At 44.3% G+C, this 21,837-nt stretch overlaps 1 protein-coding gene across 1 annotated transcript in view; it reads left to right on the plus strand.

The window, feature by feature from the left end:
- LOC141791543 (protein Aster-B-like) overlaps nt 1-21,327 on the plus strand; it is a 25,129-nt gene extending 3,802 nt beyond the window's left edge. Inside the window, exons 2-20 of the mRNA XM_074672101.1 lie at nt 457-697; nt 1,050-1,070; nt 4,063-4,147; nt 4,763-4,866; nt 5,096-5,191; nt 5,324-5,404; nt 7,292-7,407; nt 8,154-8,331; nt 8,514-8,697; nt 8,784-8,927; nt 10,704-10,822; nt 10,937-11,079; nt 16,465-16,568; nt 16,708-16,908; nt 17,011-17,098; nt 17,285-17,296; nt 17,393-17,500; nt 20,282-20,402; nt 20,565-21,327. Coding sequence (XP_074528202.1) covers nt 457-697; nt 1,050-1,070; nt 4,063-4,147; nt 4,763-4,866; nt 5,096-5,191; nt 5,324-5,404; nt 7,292-7,407; nt 8,154-8,331; nt 8,514-8,697; nt 8,784-8,927; nt 10,704-10,822; nt 10,937-11,079; nt 16,465-16,568; nt 16,708-16,908; nt 17,011-17,098; nt 17,285-17,296; nt 17,393-17,500; nt 20,282-20,402; nt 20,565-20,654 — 2,236 coding nt within the window. The 3' untranslated portion in view covers nt 20,655-21,327. The remainder of the gene's footprint in view (nt 1-456; nt 698-1,049; nt 1,071-4,062; nt 4,148-4,762; nt 4,867-5,095; nt 5,192-5,323; nt 5,405-7,291; nt 7,408-8,153; nt 8,332-8,513; nt 8,698-8,783; nt 8,928-10,703; nt 10,823-10,936; nt 11,080-16,464; nt 16,569-16,707; nt 16,909-17,010; nt 17,099-17,284; nt 17,297-17,392; nt 17,501-20,281; nt 20,403-20,564) is intronic.
- Nucleotides 21,328-21,837: the final 510 nt, after the last annotated feature.

Consider the following 21,837-nt stretch of genomic DNA (forward strand, 5'->3'; position numbering starts at 1 on the left):
TCACTGCAATCAACACCAAAAAGATAGTCCTCACAGGGTCTTTAAGAAAGAAGTCGTTGAGAAGGGTTTTTTTTTTTTTTTTTTCAATGACAGCCTGGCAAAAAGTGTGAAGACTCATGCAAGAAGGGGGAATAGAGGCTAAGATCTCCCACCCCTCATCTCAACCTGGTTTGGTTTCACATGGACTGAACCATCAGCTGTTGCTGAAACACCTTTAACAGGGAACTCACGCTCAAACATCCACTGCCCGTTGTTTGCTGAAAACTATCTGGAGAGTTCCTCTTTGGTTAGAGCGTGGCACGCTCATCAACAGTTTGTTTGACTTCTTTAAGCTCACCACCACCAGCAGCAGGGTTGATGACCTGCCATCAGACTACACTAATCAAAACACTTTTTTTCTCTCAAATGAAGCTAAATGAAGCTAAGAGTTCAGACTCTTGTTGATGTCCCTTCCAGCACGGCCACTCACCTGGACCGGAGCACCCCTGCCTGCTCACCTGTCCTGAGGAAGCGGTCCCGCTCATCCACCCCCCAGCTGAGCCCTGAGGCTGACAGCAGCATGGTGGAGAAGTTTTCCTTAGACCAGACCTCAGACCGCTCCCCCAACACACCTGAACCCCAGCAGCACCAACGCACCTGTTCGCAGTCTGTCCATCCCCCTAATGTCAGCACCCGAGGGGGGGGCAAGAACTCCAAAGTGAGTGGGTGTTAGCTTAGCATGACTCTGACTCCAGTAAACAAAGATCATAATTACTTTCACTTTGACAGCACATGCTAACATTGTGTATGAACTCTCAGAAAGCTCATGTGATGAACTTACTAAGAACGGTCCATGCGCAGAAATTTACACTTTACAAACCTCTTTGAATGAAATTATCAATCAATAAATTCTATATTTTGTTCTTTTTATTTAGAAAATGACTGAGGCCTTTATTTTAAGAGAGCTTTGATGACTGTGTTTTTATCAGTTTCTTTCTGTATTAATGTTTTTCTTGTTCTGTTCTTCTCTCCAACATGGTTTCCCCTCTCCCTCTCTATAATGACAACAGAAGAGTCAGAGCTGGTACAATGTAAGTCTATCTGTTTCATCAAACATCAGAATAAGTTATTTTTGAACTGCCAGGAGAAGTCAGCAGACCTTCAGCTCCAATGATGTCTGAACAATCTTCAGCAGTGTTCAGTCTTTGCTCAGAATATGTGACCTGAGCCCAAGATGGTCACTATGAGCACTTCTTTGTCTCACTGAAGCAAACAGCCAGAAGCTGCTGTTTCTGCAGAACAAACTGGATCAAAGCCCTCACAGCTCTCAGTGCCTGTAGTTAACTAACAACTGCTTTCAAATCAAATACAGACAGCACAAGGTTTACACACTCTGTTCAAACAACTCTTGAATAACTGAAGCCAGTCGAGCCATTAACTGTCTTTTGAAGGAACTAGATGCTTTCCTTTGATTTGGCTGTTAGAAACTGAGAAACAGGTCTGTGAACAACTTTTATGTGTTTGTATGTAACTCATAGTCCGCTCTGTGGGTCGGTGAGGGTGAAGGTTTCTCAGACCTTTATTTATTGAATTTCACAGCTTAGCAGCTGATGGCTCTGATCCTCCACTGCAATTCATGAGTACTTTATGGTGCAACATATTAATATCTGCAGTCCATTTTAAGTGAGGTCCTCTAGAGTGAATTGAATAATGGGGGCATCTGACAGAGGAAACCATCCGCTGTGTGCTTCATATGTGAGCAGGACATTCTTGAAAGTATCAGGGTCTTATTGCCCTGAAACAATGTAGAAAATGTCTTTAGCTCATGTGTGAAAAGGTGGAAACACAGCAAGAAGTTCACCAGTTGTCCCCCTAAAAGTCCCTCTGGCTGCATGTTGAAACTTCATTGTGAGAAAGTCCATCCTTCCTCTGCTTATTAGAGACCAGGTCGCAAGGTCCGCAGTGGACCCCAGGCTACCTGTCCCAGTTCCCCCTCTGGGATCCTGAGTTTCCAGACTAAAAGGGATGTAATCCCTCCATCTAGCTCTGGGTCTGCCTCAGGGTCTCCTACAAGTTGGATGCACAAGGAATGCTTCCAGAGGAGGGGTCCGGGTGGAATCTTTGCCAAATACTGAACCGCCTCAACTGACTCCTTTCGATGCAAATGAGCAGCGGCTTATACGCGGGTTGGAACTTAGACTGACTGGTAACAACAAAGTGGTACCAAACGACCTAACAGTTGCCATCTGTTTTGCCCTCACCTGTGGAAAAGACCCTGAGATACTTGAACTCCTTCCCACGGGGCAAAGACTTGATCCCCACCCAGAGAGCAATCCACTGTTTTGTGGCAGAGAACCATGGCCTCAGACTCTGGCTATGTTTCCACTGCGGTGAAAAGTGACCTTAGCCTGATTTTTTTGCTCAAATGTGGAAGATACCTGCTTTGTTTCTGACAGTGTGAACAGCGCAAGTCATATTTTCGAGTCAGATTAAGGCAACTCTTTAAATGTGATGAGAGACAATTACTCTGGTCACAGCTACTTCCCAGTTGGCTGTAAGTCGCCCCAGTGCCTGCCGAAAGAAGGTCCTGGCCTGAGGATACCACATCATCTGCAAACAGTAGAGACAGAACTCTGAGGCCCCTAAACTGGAGACCCTCCTTCCCGTGGCTGTGACTTAAGATCAGTGGCGGCTGCTGGTCAGTCAAGGAGGAGAAGCTCATTTTTTTCCCCGGCCTACTTCACTAATTTGTTTATTTATATAAACATAAATTCTACCCTACGTGTCAGCTTGTTAACAGCTGGAGCTGTTACATGACACTACGACAGGCTGTAAGTGTGAGTGACAGGGAGAGAAGCTCTACAGCTGCAGCTGTAGCTGTAGCTGCTTATTGGTGAAGAGAGAGAATCTTTAAACATAACCCTCATCGTTTTTAAGAAAAGTAAACTCGCTGGGGATCAAAAAAGCCTCCGGATCAGTCCAGAACAACTGAATGTAGAACTCAGAAGATGCTCCGGTGGAGGGTTACACTTCAAGATCGCTGACTGGCTCATTTCACTGTCAATCAAAAAGGGATTCGGACTCAGACAGATCATCCAATCATCATGCAGAAGCCCAGCATCCAGGCCAGTCCATTGCCCCATAGACCCCCAGAGATGCTGAGCGTCTGAGATCGGGACAAAGCCCAACGTTTATCCAATGACCATCCAGTTTCCACAGTGGAACGACCCACTCTACGCTTCCCCGCTGAAGTCAGAAGAGCATCCAACTGTGTTAGAGAACTGAAACGCTGTTGAGATGAATGAGAAGAAGGTCGAGCCAGTCACATGTGATAGGTAGCTGATTCTGAACAAAAGATGAAGGAATTCTAGTGCATATTTTGTCAATGAAATGTACACACAGCAGAACATATCACCACTTTTTTGGGGATATTTTAGGGGAAGCTGAGCTTCCCTTGCAGGCTTAGAGCAATCGCCACTGTTTGAGATCCTGTCTGGGGAGACCACAAACAGAATCAGTATCAAGGAGCAACCCTGGTGGAGACTTTGTGACAAGTATGTGGATGCAGCTCTTGCTTTGGTCAATAGCTAGCACCACATATCCCCGCAGCAACGCCCACAAGTTTCCATGAGAAACACAACTGTAAGCCTTCTCCAAGTCCACAAAACACATGAAGACTGGATTAGCAAACCTCCAGAAGCCTTGCAAAGCATGAAGAGCTGGTCCTCTGCTCCACAGCCAGGGTGAAATCTGCATTGCATCTTCAAACCAAAGTTCAACAATCTGCTGTAGCCTCCTTTCCAGCACCCTGGAGCAGGCTTTTCCAGTGAGACTGAGATAATTGATAGCACACTTTCCAGTGTTTCTTTTTAAAAATGGAAACCGCCATCCTGGTCTACCACTCCACAGGCACTGTCCCAAACCTCTATGTGACATCTAAAAACTGTGTCAGCCAAGACAGCCCAACCTGTCAGCTACGCCTGGAGACCTCCAGGCTCTGAGAAAGTCTACGTTTGATAAACTGAGAACTGGTACATCCACACACAAACACTTTCTCAGTCCTTGCCTTTGTGTCCTCTGCAGGTCCTCAGTCCTACTTACAAACAGAGAAATGAGGACTTCAGGAAGCTGTTCAAGCAGCTGCCTGACACTGAGCGCCTCATCGTGGGTGAGTCTGAGCCACATAGATATGAATGAATCACCCAAAACAAGGTTTGTCAAGTAGAAGTAGGCTGTGGTGGGTTTGTAACATGACCATCTTTCTCATTACTTGGGGAACTGGAAGTGCATTGGCAGGATTTGTGAAAGACTGTAGAAGACTGTCAGATGAGACAGTTAGAATGAGTTGGTGGATCTGGATCTGGAAAACAAAGCTCTTTCAGAGGTGTCTTAACTTAATGAAACACGAGTGACAGGAGGTGCCCACTTGATAACCCCAGTGATGGGCTAGTCCTTGCTGCCTGTCTGTCTTCAGGCTATGGTGTTTTGGGGACTTTAGACACTGGGTAGGAGGTGATTAGTAGTTGGGTGGGTTCCACCACTGAGACCTCTTCTGTTTTTAAAGCGCCAATTCCAAAGCACTATCATGTAGATTTTCTATCAATGTCAATCAGTATTAGCACTCACCAACGTGATGAAGGAACGTTGGTGGACTTGGCACCAAATTATTCATCCTCATCATCAGTTTGTTTCGTGGGGAGTTAGGGGGTAGATTTATAATCAGCCACTTTTAACTAAGTTTCCAAACATTATCTTCATCTTTTTGGCTTTTAACTCCCTGCAGAGTATTCCTGTGCCCTGCAGAGAGACATCCTGCTGCAGGGACGCCTCTACCTCTCAGAGAACTGGATCTGTTTCTACAGCAACATCTTCAGATGGGAAACTCTGGTGAGTGGAGAGCAGATTTTCAGTGTTGATTTACAGCCACAGAGAAATGTGATTAATGTTTGAGATGATCGAAATACTTCAGTAAGATGAAAACAAAGTTCTACAGAGGAAAAGAAATCAAAGTGACAGGTGATAATGTCACCATTATACATCTGTGTGAAACACGTTAATTACTTGATGAAACAACTCTTGATTTAATGAATCCTTAGTTTTGTTTCTTTCTCTCCAGCTGGCAGTCAGACTGAAGGACATCTGCTCCATGACCAAAGAGAAGACAGCTCGTCTCATCCCCAACGCCATCCAGCTGTGCACGGACAATGAAAAGGTAATGAAAAGCTCAGCTCGTCACAGCAGCTCAGTCTCAGGCCTGTAAAAAGAATAATGTTCACACCACTCCATTGTTATTTACTGATGACAAGCTCATCCTCCAGCCTGCTCCCTTTCTCTGTCTCCTCAGCACTTCTTCACCTCCTTCGGCGCCAGGGATCGGACCTACATGATGATGTTCAGGCTGTGGCAGAACGCTCTGCTCGACAAGGTGAGACTGCTTCACCTCAGCACAGACTGACGCCACCTGTTCTTGGTGGTTGCAATAATTATCATCCATTAATTAATTCATTCATTCATTCATTCATAAGACAGAATGTGGTGAACACCTAACTCCTCTGTGCACACACTGATCCTCACTCCTCACAGGGAATAAGATGTGCTCCAGTAACAGTGCTTTGACATAAAAGACATGAAAGTACGGCTTTAATCAGACTCAAAAGAGTAAAAAGTTTTTCATGCTCACTGGTTTAGTGAGTTTTATGCTTGATACCAACCAATCCTTACTGTTCATCTTTTAGAGCACTTCTAGAAAGACGGTAAGAACAAACACAGTGGTCAGATATCATTTCCACCTTCAAGGGGACTTGATTAATTATATCAGTTCATGCATTGAGTAAAATGAAAGAAAACACTTCACCTTAAATTTGCTGTAGCTCTCAGGCTGCTAAGTGTCCTCTGTGTCTGTCATCCTGTATGGGGGGAGTTTTTATTCTAATCTGACATATGCAGGGACAAATAATGATTGGATTGATGGGTTAAACTATATTAATATGATATTTTTAAAGGTTTGTTACCTTCTTTATCATAAATAAAGTGAGTCATTGTCAGGGTTTAACAGAAAATAGAAGAGCAAGACTCAGGTGCAGATCAAACAAAATGTTAATTAAACCAAAATCCATAAAAAAACTGAAACAAAATTTCAACAGGTCCAAAAACACTGAGACAGAAGCAATGAACATGACATGAACAAGGCTTGACATAAACTTTTTTGCTCACCAGCCTCTGTGGCTAGTGGTTTCCCAGAGTTACTAGCCACTCAGCATTTTCACTTGCCACAATTTTGTTGTTGGATAATTATATTTGAAATGATTAAAGCAGATGATTACATGGTGAAGTTTACTCAATGTAAATGACCCCTGTGCACACTCAAATAAAGACTACATAAATCAGGTATTCAGCTCTGAAACGGTTGTGCTCCTTAAATATGAAAATATGCAGAGTATTGAAACAAAGCTATTAAAGGAGGAGTTTATTATTGTATTCAGTGGAAGTTGTTAAGGTTGAAGATTAGTTGAAAAGATAAAAACTAAACTGAAAAATCTAGCTAGAAATACTGCTTAAATATTTATTTACTACATTAATTTTTCAGTAATAAACTAAGTACCATACTTTCTGGACAATAAGTCATTCTGGAGCATAATCATACATTTTTTTGAAGTCGTATCAGTAAGGGTAAGGGTAAGGAAGGATTTATTTAAAACAGAAAGACACTCAATGTATCCTATGGATGAGGATTAAGATATAGGCCATAACTGAGCTAGCATGCTTGCATGGTTTTCATTCATTCATCATTTTCTATACCGCTTATCCTGTTTAGGGTCGTGGGTGGCTGGAGCCTATCCCAGCTGTCATTGGGCGAGAGGCAGGGTACACCCTGGACTGGTCTCAAGTCAATCACAGGGCTGACACAGAGACAGACAACCATTCACTCACACACTCACACCTAGGGACAATTTAGAGTGACCAATTAACCTGATGAGCATGTTTTTGGACTGCTGGAGGAAGCCGGAGTACCCGGAGAGAACCCACGCATGCACGGGGGAGAACATGCAAACTCCACACAGAAAGGCCCACCGGCAGAGGAGGGGCTTTCAACCGGTGACCTTTTTGCTGTGAGGCTGCAGCGCTAACCATTGCGCCACCGTGCAGCCCTGCATGGATTTATTTCTGATTTTATTTTTATTTTCCTTTATGTTTCTAAAATGTATCTGCTTTGTTCCACCCTACCTGTTTGTGTCTGTAGCCATGCTGGTGTTAGTTTGGTTCCCTGTTGCCTATTTGAATCTGTATCAGTTTTCCCCTCGCCCTCCTGCAGCCTTTGTGTCCCAAAGAGCTGTGGCACTTCGTCCATCAGTGTTACGGTAACGAGCTGGGCTTGACCAGTGACGATGAGGACTACGTCCCTCCTGATGAAGACTTCAACACCATGGGGTGAGTTTGATATTCAACCCCAAAATCCCAGTCACCGTTTCTCCATCTCATGGTCCATGTCACCCCCTCTCCATTCATCCCATGTTATTATTCAGCTCAGCCATCGAACAGGGCATAATGGAGAGTAACGCAAGGTTCACACAGGACGCGCCGCTCGGAACGGAAGCTCCGCCCACAGCAGTTTCGGATCGGCACCGGAGTTAACTGATGTAATTGTTCACACAGCACGCCCGCAGAACAGCTCGCGCTCTGGAGCGCCTCCGCTCCGCTTCTCTCTATTTTTCCGCAAGCGCCAGTTGTATACTTTGGACGGAGCAGACGGAAACGTCCGATCACTGCCGAGCTGAGTAGATGTCTGATCACACACACACAGAGCGCAGCAGAAAATGCTTCATGTGTGAACAGCCAAGCGCCGTGCGCGCGACGCCTCCGTTCCGCGCGCACGGCACTTCCTGTGTGAACTTAGTAAGAGGACTGATGAAGCAGAGTATCATGATGTGGAGTGGGCTTGTGCCACCCCCTTAAACGGGTCATCTCACATTCATCAGTCATAGATATAAAGCTCAGATCAGTTCCTTTTTTATCATTTAAAGTGACATTAAAGTCAGAAACATCTAACAGAGGCTAGCTGTGTCTGACCTGTAGGTAGACCCGTAGGACCCCCCCCCCCCCCTTCCATCACAGCTCATACATATGTGCAGCCCTGTGCGGGCAGCGTGCAGCAGACTGGTAACCTTGACCTACAGCTGCTGTCCCGCTCTGTGGTGCAGATTCTGTGAGGAGCTTCCTGTGGAGGAGAACAACAAGGAACACCAAGACACCAGGGACACCGAGGCCAGACCAGAGGCCAGCCCTGCCCTGCCCCACAGAGCCCACCACAACAACACACCCCAGGAGCTGCCCAGCACGGACTGCTCAGTTCCTGTGAGTGTTGTTCATTCATGCTGCTGGGTTTATTTTAGTCCAGGGTTTTTACCTCATCAGTCTCTGATCTGACAGTTTGCTCTGAGTCCATCAGGGATGATAATTTGGAGATCTGAGGTTTTGTTTATGACTGCTCTCAAGCTGAACTTAAAGATTGTGGAACCCTGCCCTATCCTCTGCAGTATGACCTGCCTCCTGTAGAGGATGTGTCCACTCTCCTCCCTGATGCAGACCTCCTGACCGTCCCTGTGCCTGAGAACCGCAGCAGCCGGTGCAGCAGCCGTGCTCCCTCCCCATCACCTGTCCCCAAAGACAGCAAGGAGCTGTCTGCAGAGCTCAGTGACTCCTCTGACACGCAGGATGAAGGTGAGACACATCCATCTACCACAAACAACATGTTTAACAAGTTGAGAATAAGATGAAGCACTAACCTGATGGGTTTGTCCACACAGCTGAGGTGCAGGCCTTCTACCAGGACCTGAGTGGGAGGCAGTACATCAACAGGGTGTATGAGTTTGGCGTGGATCAGATGTTCGACTTAATTTTCACCGAGTCCGACTTCATGAGAGACTTTCAGGAGCAGAGGAGGTTCACAGGTAAACTCACCATTCAACACTCACAGCATGTTATCCTCTCTGCCAAGTGCCAACCATACCAGCATTCTGTACAAGCTGCAGCTGAAACAAGTCCACATCCTGTTTTTTTACCGCTACATGGCACAGCATGGGAGAAATGGTTCATCTTAGAGTTCTGTGGTGCACCAATGAGAGTCTCAGAAACACAGATTCACATACCTGAGGAACTAATCCAGCACACAGTGAGACATCAGGTTCTAGACTAACAAACAGACTTTACCTGTGCTATTAGTCCAGGATCTGCTCTGCTCACATCTGACACACCAGAGGATTAAACCACAGAGAGAGCCAAACATACCCAAGCTTCATGTCTGAAGCTCCATGGAGAGTTATCAGGAACCAGGTTGCTGGTTGTTAACAGGTGTTTTTTTAACAAGAAGGTCCAGAAACTTTAAAATGGTTCCGGAGACCCATTGCTTGTCTGTGATGTCACCACAGACCAGAAACCTGGGTACCAAACAGGACAATGAACCATGGATGAAACAAGGGTATTTGGACTACACCAATAAACCAGCAGAGGGAAGTAAAAAAAAAAAAAACACCAAATCACTCAGCAGAAAATGACACCATAGAAGAAGACTGGCTGATATCGTTATTTACAGCACCACAGTTAGCCTGTTAGCATGAAGGCTATTCGGCCTGTATTGGTTGTGATCAGGTTTTATTCCAGTGCAAATGGTTTAGTTTAGTTTAGTTTAGTTTTGTTCTTTTGTTCTTAGAACTCTGGTCTAAATTAAGTTCTAGGGTAATTATTTACCCCTGAAGAGGGACTAGCACTTTTCAGAGGTCCAGAAACTTTTTGGGCGGGGCTTCCTCCTCCGTCCACAATAAGATGACCCCCAGCGGTGATGGACTTGGTTTAGTACCTCTTGACCTATGGTCTTTTTTGAGCCTGAAGGTGTGAATGTGTCTCTGTCAGCTCCCAGTGTTCCAGTTTAAATAGTGACCATGTAAACTGGAGACCTACTGAATGTGTCAGTGGAGATCCAGTTTACAATGGCTGTTCAAACCTACGTCCTAGAGAAATGAAGGTGATGGAGAGGTGCTAAAAACTGCAGTTGCCAAGTGTCTGCTTGAGGCTGGTTGCGGAAGTACCGGTGTGACAGGCCAAAATGTACCCCTGTTCAAACTATACCTGGGTCTATGTTGGCCCAGGTGAAAATTACACATAAAGATAGAGGCTTGGCTTTCCCTTCTGAGGTGTTATTTTTATTGAAGGGCCTTTTTCATTGTTGTCTTACTGCCCTCTACTGGTCTGGTGGTGTTTTGCAGTTACTTTTTTCTGTACATCACAGGCCTGATTTGTCGATATATACCAGGATCTTTGGCCTGTGGTGGAAACACAGACAAACAATAGGACACAGGAACCATTTAGTTCCTGGGATGTTTTACCAGGAACAAAAGAATCCTGGACCTTTTGCTATAAAAAAAAGTTAATGCCTCTTAAGGCTTCTTGTGCATTGTACTGGAGTAAAATAAGACATGTCGTGGAGTAAAGTAGAAGCTGACTGACATACAAAAACATAAGTTAGGCTCAGATGGTATAGTTTGCTGTTTTTATTACTTTTTGAATGCATCATGATCAGTTGTTGTTCACAGCACTGCTTACTCCAGTCATGGTTGTAATGAAGGCAGCGGGTGGGACAGCTGATACAAACTAACTGCTGCAGAGCCTTACTTCTGAGCCCTGACCGAACACTGCACAGGGGCCCTGTAAGTCTCATGTGTTCTCTCCAGATGTGGTGCTTCAACCCTGGAAGAAAGAGCAGGACGGGAACCAGACCAGGGAGATCATGTACACCATCACCCTGAACAACCCTCTGGCTCCAAAGACGGCCACTGTGACCGAGACTCAGGTCCTCTTCAGTCTGAATCCACCACTTCTTATCACTGTGACACTTCCTGCAGCTGCCTGTGGGTTAGTCTGTCAGCAGGTAGCTTTATGTTTGTGTGTGTGTGTCCTGATTCAGACCCTGTACAGAGACAGCCAGGAGAACAAGTGCTACACCATCGACGCAGAGGTGATCGCCCATGATGTGCCCTATCACGACTACTTCTACACGCTCAACCGCTACTCACTCACCAGAGTGGCTAAAAACAAGTGCCGGCTGAGGTGAGCAGGACTTTATTTCACCCCCTGTGTGTTTAATGTGCATTTCATGTGTGTTTCATGTGTAGTGTCCAGTCAAACAGATAAGTGAACTCTAAGTACTTTATGAAAAGATATCTGAGGTCAGACCAAGGAGCTTGTCACTAAGGACGCGGTCACACTGGCCATCCAATACGTGCCCGCCTACGTCATCGTGAAGCATTTGTTTACATAAAGCGCAATCTCATCAGAGTCTGCACAATGAGACACAGAGAGCACTGCAACAACTTTAGAGACTTTTGGACTGATAGTAAGTCGTTTTCGCCCGACACAGCCCTCTAACACCTCTGCTTTGTTTAAAATGACTGTCGAGAGATGTACTCATGGTGATTATACGTAATGGATCGCACGCGCTGTCCGCGTGCTTGTGCTCGTGCATGAAGTAAACCGTGCCGAAGCCCACCTCTTCGAAGCGTGCCGAAGCACGGAAGGGAATCGTGCTTGAGCACGGCACAGTTGCGGTCATACTGGCTATTGCAAACGTGCTTTACAGCTGAAGCGTGTTTAGGCACGGCACGATTGGCCAGTGTGACCGCATCCTAACTCATGTCAAGGTCAGACCGTACGATGGACTCAAAATTAGATCCTCTGACCTGACTGATGGACACGGTCACAGCAGTATCGAACCAAATGGTTCGAAACAACATTTAACACCATGAAACAGCCGACAAACAGCAAGCGGTGAGGTGTGTTCAGTTTTTGGTATCATTTGTGTTTGAGTGTGTGTGTGTGTGTGTGTGTGTGTGTGTGTGTGTGTGTGTGTGTGTGTGTGTGTGTGTGTGTGTGTGTGTGTGTGTGAGCAGTGTTGTAGGTCCTCATTTATCAAACGTGCGTACGCCCGAAAGATGGGCGTATGTTCCTTTCCACGCACATATCGGCATTTATCAATCTGAACGTGGGCATCGCTCAAATCTCACGCCAGGTCTGAGTTCATGTACGCAAGTTTCATGTCAGAGGGAAGCGTTGTGCGAGGGAAATCCGTTTGGGGAGGAGCATTATTAGATCATATGTGTTAAGGTTCAGAGGAACCGATGTGTTTTTAAATGACCCAAAAGCAGGCGGAGGCAGTGGAGACAGTAGATGAGTTTTTATTGAGAGTAAGTAAGTCCAAATCCAGAGTTCCCTTGTCAGAGAGTTGGGGCTGTGTGAATGTTTTAAGGGCTGCTGCAGGTTGAAGAGGAGGCACTGGGAGAAAAAGAGGGAGAGCAGGCGTTAGGGGCTGGTAAGCAGGCATACAAAAGATCAAACAATCTCAAGCAATACTTAGACAGGTTGAGCACTGGTACCGTGGTCGAAGCTTCAATACTCTGGCACCGGTCTTCTTCTTCTTCTTTGTGGTGTTTAACGGCGGTTGGCCACCTTAAAAACGGGCATTACCGCCACCTTCTGGCCCCGGAGTGGGCCAGGCTCCAATGACCCTACCTACTTCTCTCTTGTCCTACGTAAATAAATGGAAATTAACCACTAAATAACCAAAATACTAGAATTTAATAAACAAACAAATAAATAAAATAATGAAATAATAATAATAATAATTAAAATAAATAAATAAACAAATAAATCTATTTAATTTGATAATAATATGATCAAATACATAATAGTCACCATTTAAAAAAAAATAATAATAAAAAAAAAAAAAAAAAAAAATTCCTTATAATCTATCATAAATCCTTATGCTCTTGAGAAACTCCACCACCATCTTTAAAGTATCTCCACCACCCTCACTAAGTATATCCTTCATTTCAAATCCCAGAATCCCCACACTCCTCATTTTGCTCCTCAATTCTCTCCTATATTCTTCATACGCCCTACACCACAGTAACACATGTTCAACTGACTCTTCCTCCTCCCCACACCCTTCACATAGCCCTGTTTGGTGCCTCCCTATCATCTTCAGTGTTTTATTCAGTGCACAATGTCCCAACCTAAGCCTCATCCACACTACTTCATCCCTCCTGCTGCTACTCCTGACTTCCTGTCCTTTAATGCTACATTGTATTTGGTAGAAGTGCCAACCCTTTTCCTCTTTATCCCATCTAGTCTGCCACAGCTGATTTGCTTTCTCCCAAATTATCCCTTTTGCCTCTGCTTTGCTTAATCGAATATGCATTTCAACCTTCTCCTTCTTTAGAGCCCTCTTAGCTAAGGTATCTGCCTCTTCATTGCCCCCCACTCCTACATGAGCAGGGACCCACAGAAATCTTACAATACTTCCCTGATTCATACACCGAGTAATGCACATCAAAATTTCATATAACAAGCCCTGCCTGCTTCCAGAATGAAAGGACCTTAAGCTAGTTAACACTGAAGCAGAATCGCAGCATATTAGCATCCTCTCTACCCTAGCATGCTCAGCCCATCTGAGCGCCACCAGCACAGCAACCATCTCTACTGTGTACACACTCAGTCTGTTCGTAGTCCTTCTGTTAAGTGACACCCCCCTATCTGGCACAACTACTCCAAACCCTGTTATGCCAGTCTCCAAATCCTTTGATCCATCTGTAAATATCAAAATAAAATCCCTATATGAAACCTGAATATGACTCTTAAAAACTCCTACCAAATCCACCCCCCTTCCCGACTTTTTCTTCTCCAACAGCCACCAATCCACCACTGGCCACCTCAGCATCCAGGGAGCCACAACTGGATATACCACAGATGGACATAATCGTAACTTACCTACTCCAAACTCTTCTGCCACTTCTTTACCTACCCGACCAAAGTTCTTTTTTCTACATTTTCCATTTTCCCAACAGTCCCTTAGCACCCCCATAGTAGGGTGAGAATCTCCATGTCCCTGCAAACTAGACCAATAATTAGCCATCAGCTGTCCCCTCCTTATTTCCAATGGCATTTCATTCATAGCCACTTGTAGAGCAGACACTGATGTGGATTTGAATGCCCCACTGCAAATCCTTAATGCCTGGGCTTGCAGAACATCAAGCTTCCTAAGATGTGTCTGGGCCGCTGACCCATACACCAAACAGCAGTAATCCAGCACCGACCTCATTAGAGACACATACACTGCCCTCAAAGCCTCACAACTCTGGCACCGGTCTTCACTCAGGCCAGAGCTTAAGAGCAGGAGTGGCTGATTGCTCATGTGGTGCAGGTGTGCCAGGACCTCGTGCAGCAGCTCCAGAGAGGGGAGGAGGGAGAGGAGGAACAACTCCACACAGCCAAGGAATCACCACAATATGAGCACAAAACATTTTCAGAAACAAAAACTGATGTCCTTAGATAAATAATTAGATCATTGAATTAGACATAACACCAAGAATATTTCAAACATTTCACTCTTCTTCCGCCAATCTATAAAACAATTTGCTATGAGAGCAGCAGTGAGAGCTGTCAGCTGATTTCTCCCCATAAAAATGTGCTTAATTCGTTAAATTACTTAAAAAAGAATTAGAGAGGCTGTTATCAGTTTTTAATACACTCCCATGTCCATGATAAAGTCTCCACAGAGAACATTCAGGTGACGCTGGATCAAACTTTTAGCGTGGATTTTTAGGGAGGTGAATGATCAGTGGATTTACTGCAAAGATGATTATATTACTCCTTACCATATTAAAAAAAGTGACTATTTCATAACAAGAGACGTTCATTTACATGAGATCACAACCTATGTGCTTGTCTGAATAATCATAAAACTCTGGTCTACTCGTGCGTAATTGCGCACGATTGACACACATCTTGTCCAGGCATCAAAACGACTTCAAATGAAGTTAATGAGTTAGGTCAACTAGTTTTCAGTAGTGAAAATGTTTTCTTATCTGTATCTGGCACAGGGCAGGTTGGTCTGTCCCACCGTCAATTCTGCATGAAACTAACAAAGACCCGGTAAGAGCTCCACTCCCTCCTCAGTCAGTGACAGGTTCAGGCTGGAGTCTGCAGCTTCTTTCTGAGCTGAAACACATCTTTAAAAGACAACTTTCCACGTTTCTGGACCTGAACGGAAACAATTCATAATATTGTGGCTTCTAATAGTGAGACTTCAAGGCTTAATTAATCAAGGTATAAACAAAGGATGTGTGAATTAAATGTTTAAAACTCTGCTGTATTTTACTTTGTCACATCCACGCTGCTGAATCACTGCAGTGATTTCCTGGCAGGTGACTTTTTCTGATTCTCTCTCATTTTCCGCCACTTTTCCAGCTGCCAAACAACGCTATGGCGTTGTCGATTACCTGCATGGAGAAGTTCCTTTTTTCCCGTAATATGTCCCTCCATGTCGTAAATTCCGTGGAGTCGGTCGGCTGAACCTTGACTACTTAGGGGCGTGTTATCCAAATTTCAATTGTTTTCAGCCGCCACATTTTTCAACAGCTGATCAGGTGTACGCAGTGATTGGCCCTGGTACACATGTTTCATAAATCGCACGTGACAAAGAAGTCAAGATAAATACAATCTGGTTTTGACACGGTTTGTTTCATTTTGAAAGTCATCAGGTGTTTTTAGGTAGTTTCTGGTCATGACTTCCTGTTCTGCTTGATGTTCCTGAACATTGGCATGTCAAAAAAAAAAAAATTGAACAAATACTAACAAATACCAGTACTCAGTGCATTGATATGTTATTATTAGTCAGTTCATTGCCTCATGTTATTAGTCCCAGCTGGTTTTGATGTGTTTTATCTGTGCTTCAAACCAGGAGCATATTTTGATAAATCTTTAGCACTCCATCAGATAATGCTCCCAGTACTTAAAGGGAGCCAAAAATTATGGGTGTGACACTAATAACATACAGAGCATGTGCAGAACCACGAAGTAACAATTTTGGATGGGTTGCAGAAATTGGCAGAACACCAGCAAAAATAGGATGGCTGCATATTACTTATGTCATGATGGAGCAGCCACACACATGTACTGCAACAGAACAGATCCAGTGTAAGTTGACACATTGACTTGAATAGAAACCTATTTGAGCCGTTGCCGTGACAGAGCAGAGATGGACTGCAGACACATCCGGTGTATTTCTGCCATTATTTGGATCTTTACTGGGTTTACAAAGTGCTTCTGCTACTTTTCACCAACATGGTGTGTCATCCTCACAATGGAGATGGAGAACATGTTCCCTGGTCAGTAGCAGAGTTTGCTGATGTTTACGCTGTACGTAACGCTGCAGAAAAGTGACCACTGATCATCTGGTATCAGAGACACCTGAGGGACAGGTGAGCTTTGGTTTTGTCAGTCTGTGATGATGGAAAGAGGAGGTTTGAGTACACTGAGGGACTGATTTTAACAGAAATCACTGAAAGAAATAATGAACCAACAAAGCATTCATGTGTTACTTTAACCATTATGAATATCACTTTGACTGTGTGTGTGTACGTGTGTGTGTCCATGCAGAGTGTCTACAGAGCTGCGGTACAGAAAGCAGCCATGGGGGCTGGTGAGGAGCTTCATTGAGAGAAACTTCTGGAGTGGACTGGACGAGTACTTTGGACACTTGGGTCAGTGACTCACCTCTCACTGAGCCCTCTGAGTCTCTGTCATCCTGTAAATCAAAGAGAAAATCAGTTTATTTACTACATCTGATCTTTCCAGCAGCCTAAAGCCTGTTCCTCTGCTCTCTCCTATCCCCCTGTGCAGAGCTGGAGCTCAGTAAGCTGGACGTGGTCTTGGTGGAGTCCCACTCTCCCAGGATCGAGTCCCGGGGAATGAGCAGCAGTCGCCGGAAGAGGAGGAAACTTGTGGTCCATCATGTGAGGGGACGTGGTAGTCTGGATCAGACTTTAAACTCACTCTCCAGACCAGAGGAGGGAGGGGACGACATCATTAAACATGTGGCAGGTCAGTGGAGCTCTGCTTCAGCTTTTGCAGCTTCTAACACAGCGGCGTCTGTGGGAAAGCACTTCCTGTGTGTCAGGGTCTGTCTCTGTGATCATTCTGCAGGTTCCACACAGACCAGACAAACAGCTGATGCTCCTGGTGGATTTGCTCTGTATAACTTCTCCAAACTGCTGATCCTCATCAGCCTGGTGTGAGTCATTTTTCACCTGTGCGTCAGTAACACATGACCCCTCCTCCATCACACAGAAAAACAGGAAACACACATCCTGTGGCAGCCTGCCTGTCTTTAAAAAGCTTCAGACAGCAGGGTGTTGCTTTGTGCAGAAATCTTGATCTCTGTTGTGATGCTGTTTTTCTCTCATACTGTGCATCCCAGGATCTCCATCAGGTACTTCTCTTCCCTGGTCCTTGTTGTTGAGCAGCATCATGTGATCCAGGCTGACATGTAACCTGCGTGTTTCCTCTGCCCCCTGTCTGTCTACAGCCTCATCATGCTGGTGTTTCTGAACATCATGTTGTTCTACAAGCTGTGGATGCTGGAGTTCATCATGCAGAGCCTCGTTACCTCACAGGAACTCGGACCACAGGACAGGTGACCTCATGTGTAGATATAACAGAATTTAGAAACACTGAACTCAACCAAGCTTCTGTTGAGGGAGTGTGAGATAAAGAGGCCATTTTTAGCCTCCTCTGCCTGTCAGGTGAGCTGTGCCTCTGAATTCTAATGTGTCCCAAACTGCTGAGTTATTAAAAATTTAATACATTTGTACATACATTGTGTTGTTGAAGAAATGAGCCATTCAGACATTTAGAGGCTTTTTTTAATCCGTTTGTATGTGGTTTCTGATATTCTGGGGCCAGCTTCAAGAGGACACTCGACAAACTGCAGTTTTTAGCACCTCTCCATCACCTTCATTTCAGCTGTTGTTAACTGGATCTCCACTGACATGTTCGGATGAAGGTCTCCAGTTTACAGGGTCACTTTTTAAACTGGAACATCAGAGCTGACAGAGACACATTCACACTATCAGGCTCAAAGAAGAAAAGTAGTTCAGGAGTTACTAAACCAAGTCCATCACAGCTGGGAGTCAGCCTAGGGGCTGTTTACATGGCAACGGTTTTGGGTTAATAGCAAAACTATTGTTGTGTTTCGACCTTGCATTTACACAGAAAGTGTTTTAGTCGACCTAAAATGCAAACTTTTGAAAACAGCCTCCAGAGTGGATTTTTTTCTGAAACACTGCCAACACCGTTGCCGTGTAAACGGTAAGCCAGCATTTTCAGTGGAAATGCTGATGTCACACTACATTTGGCGCAAGAGCATACAACAGTAAAACAGTACCGTTATTACAATCATCACAGACTACTTTGTTGTGTTTGTGCTGCTCAGTCTGCTGAATCTGCAGCTCTGACTGTCTTTCAACAAAATGTGCATCTGTTGCTCCACTTCTGCTCCTTGCATTCACCGATTCACCAGGGGTGTGTCTCAATGCGTTAACTTTGTGCTTCCTCTGTCCTATCTCCTCCACGACACCGGAAGTAGTTTCCTAGTCGCCATTTTGAAGACTGTCCCAAAGCGATAATTGCGCTCAGAGGAGAGAGGAGAGAGGATGGAGGAGACTGATCAGAGGAGCTATGATCGAGGAGACACGTGAGCTGGCTTTGCAGAAGTCTTTTCACTGAGAGACACACCCCCATATGGAATATCACTCTCTGATTGGACGCTGTAGTGACTCAGACTTCACATGAAACTTCACAAACACACAACAGAGTTAAATGAGAGAAAAGACGAGCTCAGGACAGGCACAGAGGATCGTTCAGAAACTGATCATGAATCCGGTAATAAAGTGTTTGCTGTGAGTTTAAAGCACAAAACACTGAACACAACCATCATCAAATCAATATAACAGAGGATTAATACAGAAAACTGGCTGATAAATAATATCTTCCTGAGACACAATAAGGTGGGTTATATTTATAAGCTTCACGATCAGATGGGCTCTAGATAAAGGCTAAATAATTCTAAATTATCTCACGCATTTTACCAGAAAAGTGATCCATGAGCTTCTAAACAGCACACAGAATAAACAGAGAGTAGGTTTTCTTCATGGTAACGTGTGTATTTAACTGGTTAAAGGAACAGACAAATCTCTGTTACTGTTTCTGTTCGATCAGAGTTATTACAGCGCACATACCCAGACGCACAAAAAGTTGTTAGAGCTGACTGACAGATGATCCAGAGGTGATCAGCTGATGCCGTCATCAATGAAACACGTCGCTTCATGTGACGCTGCGAAGGAGAGGATGTCCCATTGCTCTAAAAACAAATCTCCTCCATCCTCTCTCCTCTCTTCATTTCCTCGCGTCTCTCCCATGTATCTCTGGTGGGAGGGACTAAGACTCGAGTGAACGATGCATGTGGAAGAAGGGAGGATGGAACTTTGGAGCTTTGAGACGCATCCCAGATGACTGACCCAATTCTACTTCATTGAGAATCTACCAAAAGCCGCTTCTGGCCAAGACAGTTATAACGCTAACTACAGGCCTGGCATGCTTACTACAGCGTTTCAGTCCCTTATGTTTCCATGTAAACACTGAGTTTTTCACTGTGTTTTCACTGCGTTTTAGTGTTTTCAGATGGAACGTTGTTGTGTAAATGGGGCCTTTTTGTGCACGGAGGGAGGGGGAAATAAAAACACTGTGGCTGCTCAACCAATAAGAAACATTCAACTTACAGGCTCTACACCCAAAGATCCTGAACCTTTGGAAAGTACTCCTGAGCAGGACCTGTTCAGGAGGGTCAATTACGTGTGGACAAGGCCTTAGAGTCCATCAGTATCATTTGAGATGTCACTATGTCTCCAGGCCAAAACCAGAGAGAAATTCACACTTCCTGATGTGTCAGCAAAACAAAAACTGTTGTTACCTGGTCTCAGAGCAGAGACTTCACTCTGACTTACTTCAGCAAAAATCTGAAAAAGCTGCAGGAAGTTAGGAAATCTAATGCTCTTAATGCAGATACCTGTTTGGAGGAACTGTCAGATTAGCTCTGAGAGGAGCTGGGCTGTCATTATGGTGGACTGTGCTCTGCCTGATTTTGCTCTTCATACAAACTGTTTTTATTTACCAAAGATGAGAAGTAGAGTCTGATATGATCTTAAAGATTTACTTTGTATCAAACCCAGGTAAAGTAGACCCAGGTTTGTTTACGTAGCAAAACTGGATGAGTGTGCCTGAGTATCGTTACAATAACCAACTCTGTGACTCAGACTGAAGATGAGACAGAGGCCGTCTCAGGTGATGCTTCATGAGTGGTGAGTCTGTTTGAGTTTTGACTCTAACTCACTCTAAGTGACTTACCGTGTGTCTCCAGCAGAAGTCCTCAGACCCAGCCTGAGTGGGTTCAGCTCCTGGACTCTCAGCAGGGTTATCATGACGATGAGCTGCAGAAGTGGAGGGAGATGATCCAGTCCTCGGTTCTGCTGCTGGATCAGGTGAGACAGCCTCTCACACAGAGGGTTCATGTCTTCCTCACAGACTGACAGACTGACTGCAGAGCTTCAAACACCCCACAGTGAGATAAAGACATGGTACTGGTGTGACACTTTGTTACTGATTTCTGATTTTTTGTTTTGTTTCTCTGGCCCTGCACCCAGCTGAGAGCCTCCCTGCTTCACCTCCACAAGAGCATCAGCATCAGGGACTACAACTCCAAGTCAGACAGGAGGAGAAAGCAGCATCACTGATTCCTCCTCTGAGACCATGCAATGATCATCCCCTGAATCTGAGTCTGTGCAGAGAAGGGGACCGTCCGAGGGCCACGCTGGGACCAGGACGTCAGGGCCTCAGCTTCATCACATGCACCATCCAGAGCCGTGAGACCCAGAGGTTTCTTCTTTCTGCACTGTCTGAACTCAAGTCTGAACAAGGTGTCACACACAGCCCTCTACTCAGCTGGGGGAAAGTGCAGTGCATTATGGGAAAACTGGGTTGGATGGAGTCTGGCTTGGCTGCTGCTTCAGGGGCGTGAACCAGGCTCAAGAAGTCAAGTCTTGAACCAGAGCCTGGTCCTGACTGGAGGGGATGAAGGGCTTCACTGTCCGACCGCTCAGGAGTGTGTGATCACTGGTGATGTAACACACTCTCCATTCATCACCAAATACAATCCACTGCTCTGGGTTCATGATTTTATTTGTCTGCACTGATTTTTGGAAGAGTAAGTCACACAGTTTATGTTCAAGCTTTCAGGAAGAAACTGTCTTGTTCAATTATGTGAGGCTTTGATTTTGCTCTTAAGTGTTAAATACCAAGATAAGTCCACTTCCTGTTTTATTTACAATGTGAATTTATTTTAAAAGAAATCAAAGTGTTTCTCCAACAGATGTTAGAGTTACAGGAGTATTATTTCATTTATGAGAAATACTGATTTTTAATCAATTATGAATGTTTCAATTTTATTGTAAATATTTAGTTTTAATTTATTATAAATATTTTATTTTATTATTATACACATTTTACTGTATTATTGCAATTTTATTTTATTATTTATATTCCTTTTTTAATTTATTATTTGTGTAGCATTTTAATTTTATTTTATTATTTAAATTGCATTTATTTATTTATTTATTTATTTATTTATTTATTTATTTATTTATTTATTTATTTATTTATTTTTTCAAATAATTAATCCATTAATTAATTATCCAAACTAAGTATGCTCATATAAATAAATGATCTTTCACATTAACCTATGAAGTTTGGTTAAAGTGATTTCTGGCAGAGAGAACAGATTGTCTTTGATTTTATTAAACTTAGCTGCTAAAGCAAATGTTTATGAAATAATTTGTGGAGGAAAAAGATTTATGTACTGAACCTGCAAATTGATGGGTGTGTTAAGGTCTTGAAGCAGTGATATAAGGACCCAAAAGA

This window comes from Halichoeres trimaculatus, unplaced genomic scaffold (genome assembly GCF_033239565.1).
Source record: "Halichoeres trimaculatus isolate MK-OKI-2021-1 unplaced genomic scaffold, fHalTri1.1 fHalTri1_scaffold_6, whole genome shotgun sequence".
NCBI classification, from domain to species: Eukaryota; Metazoa; Chordata; class Actinopteri; order Labriformes; family Labridae; genus Halichoeres; species Halichoeres trimaculatus.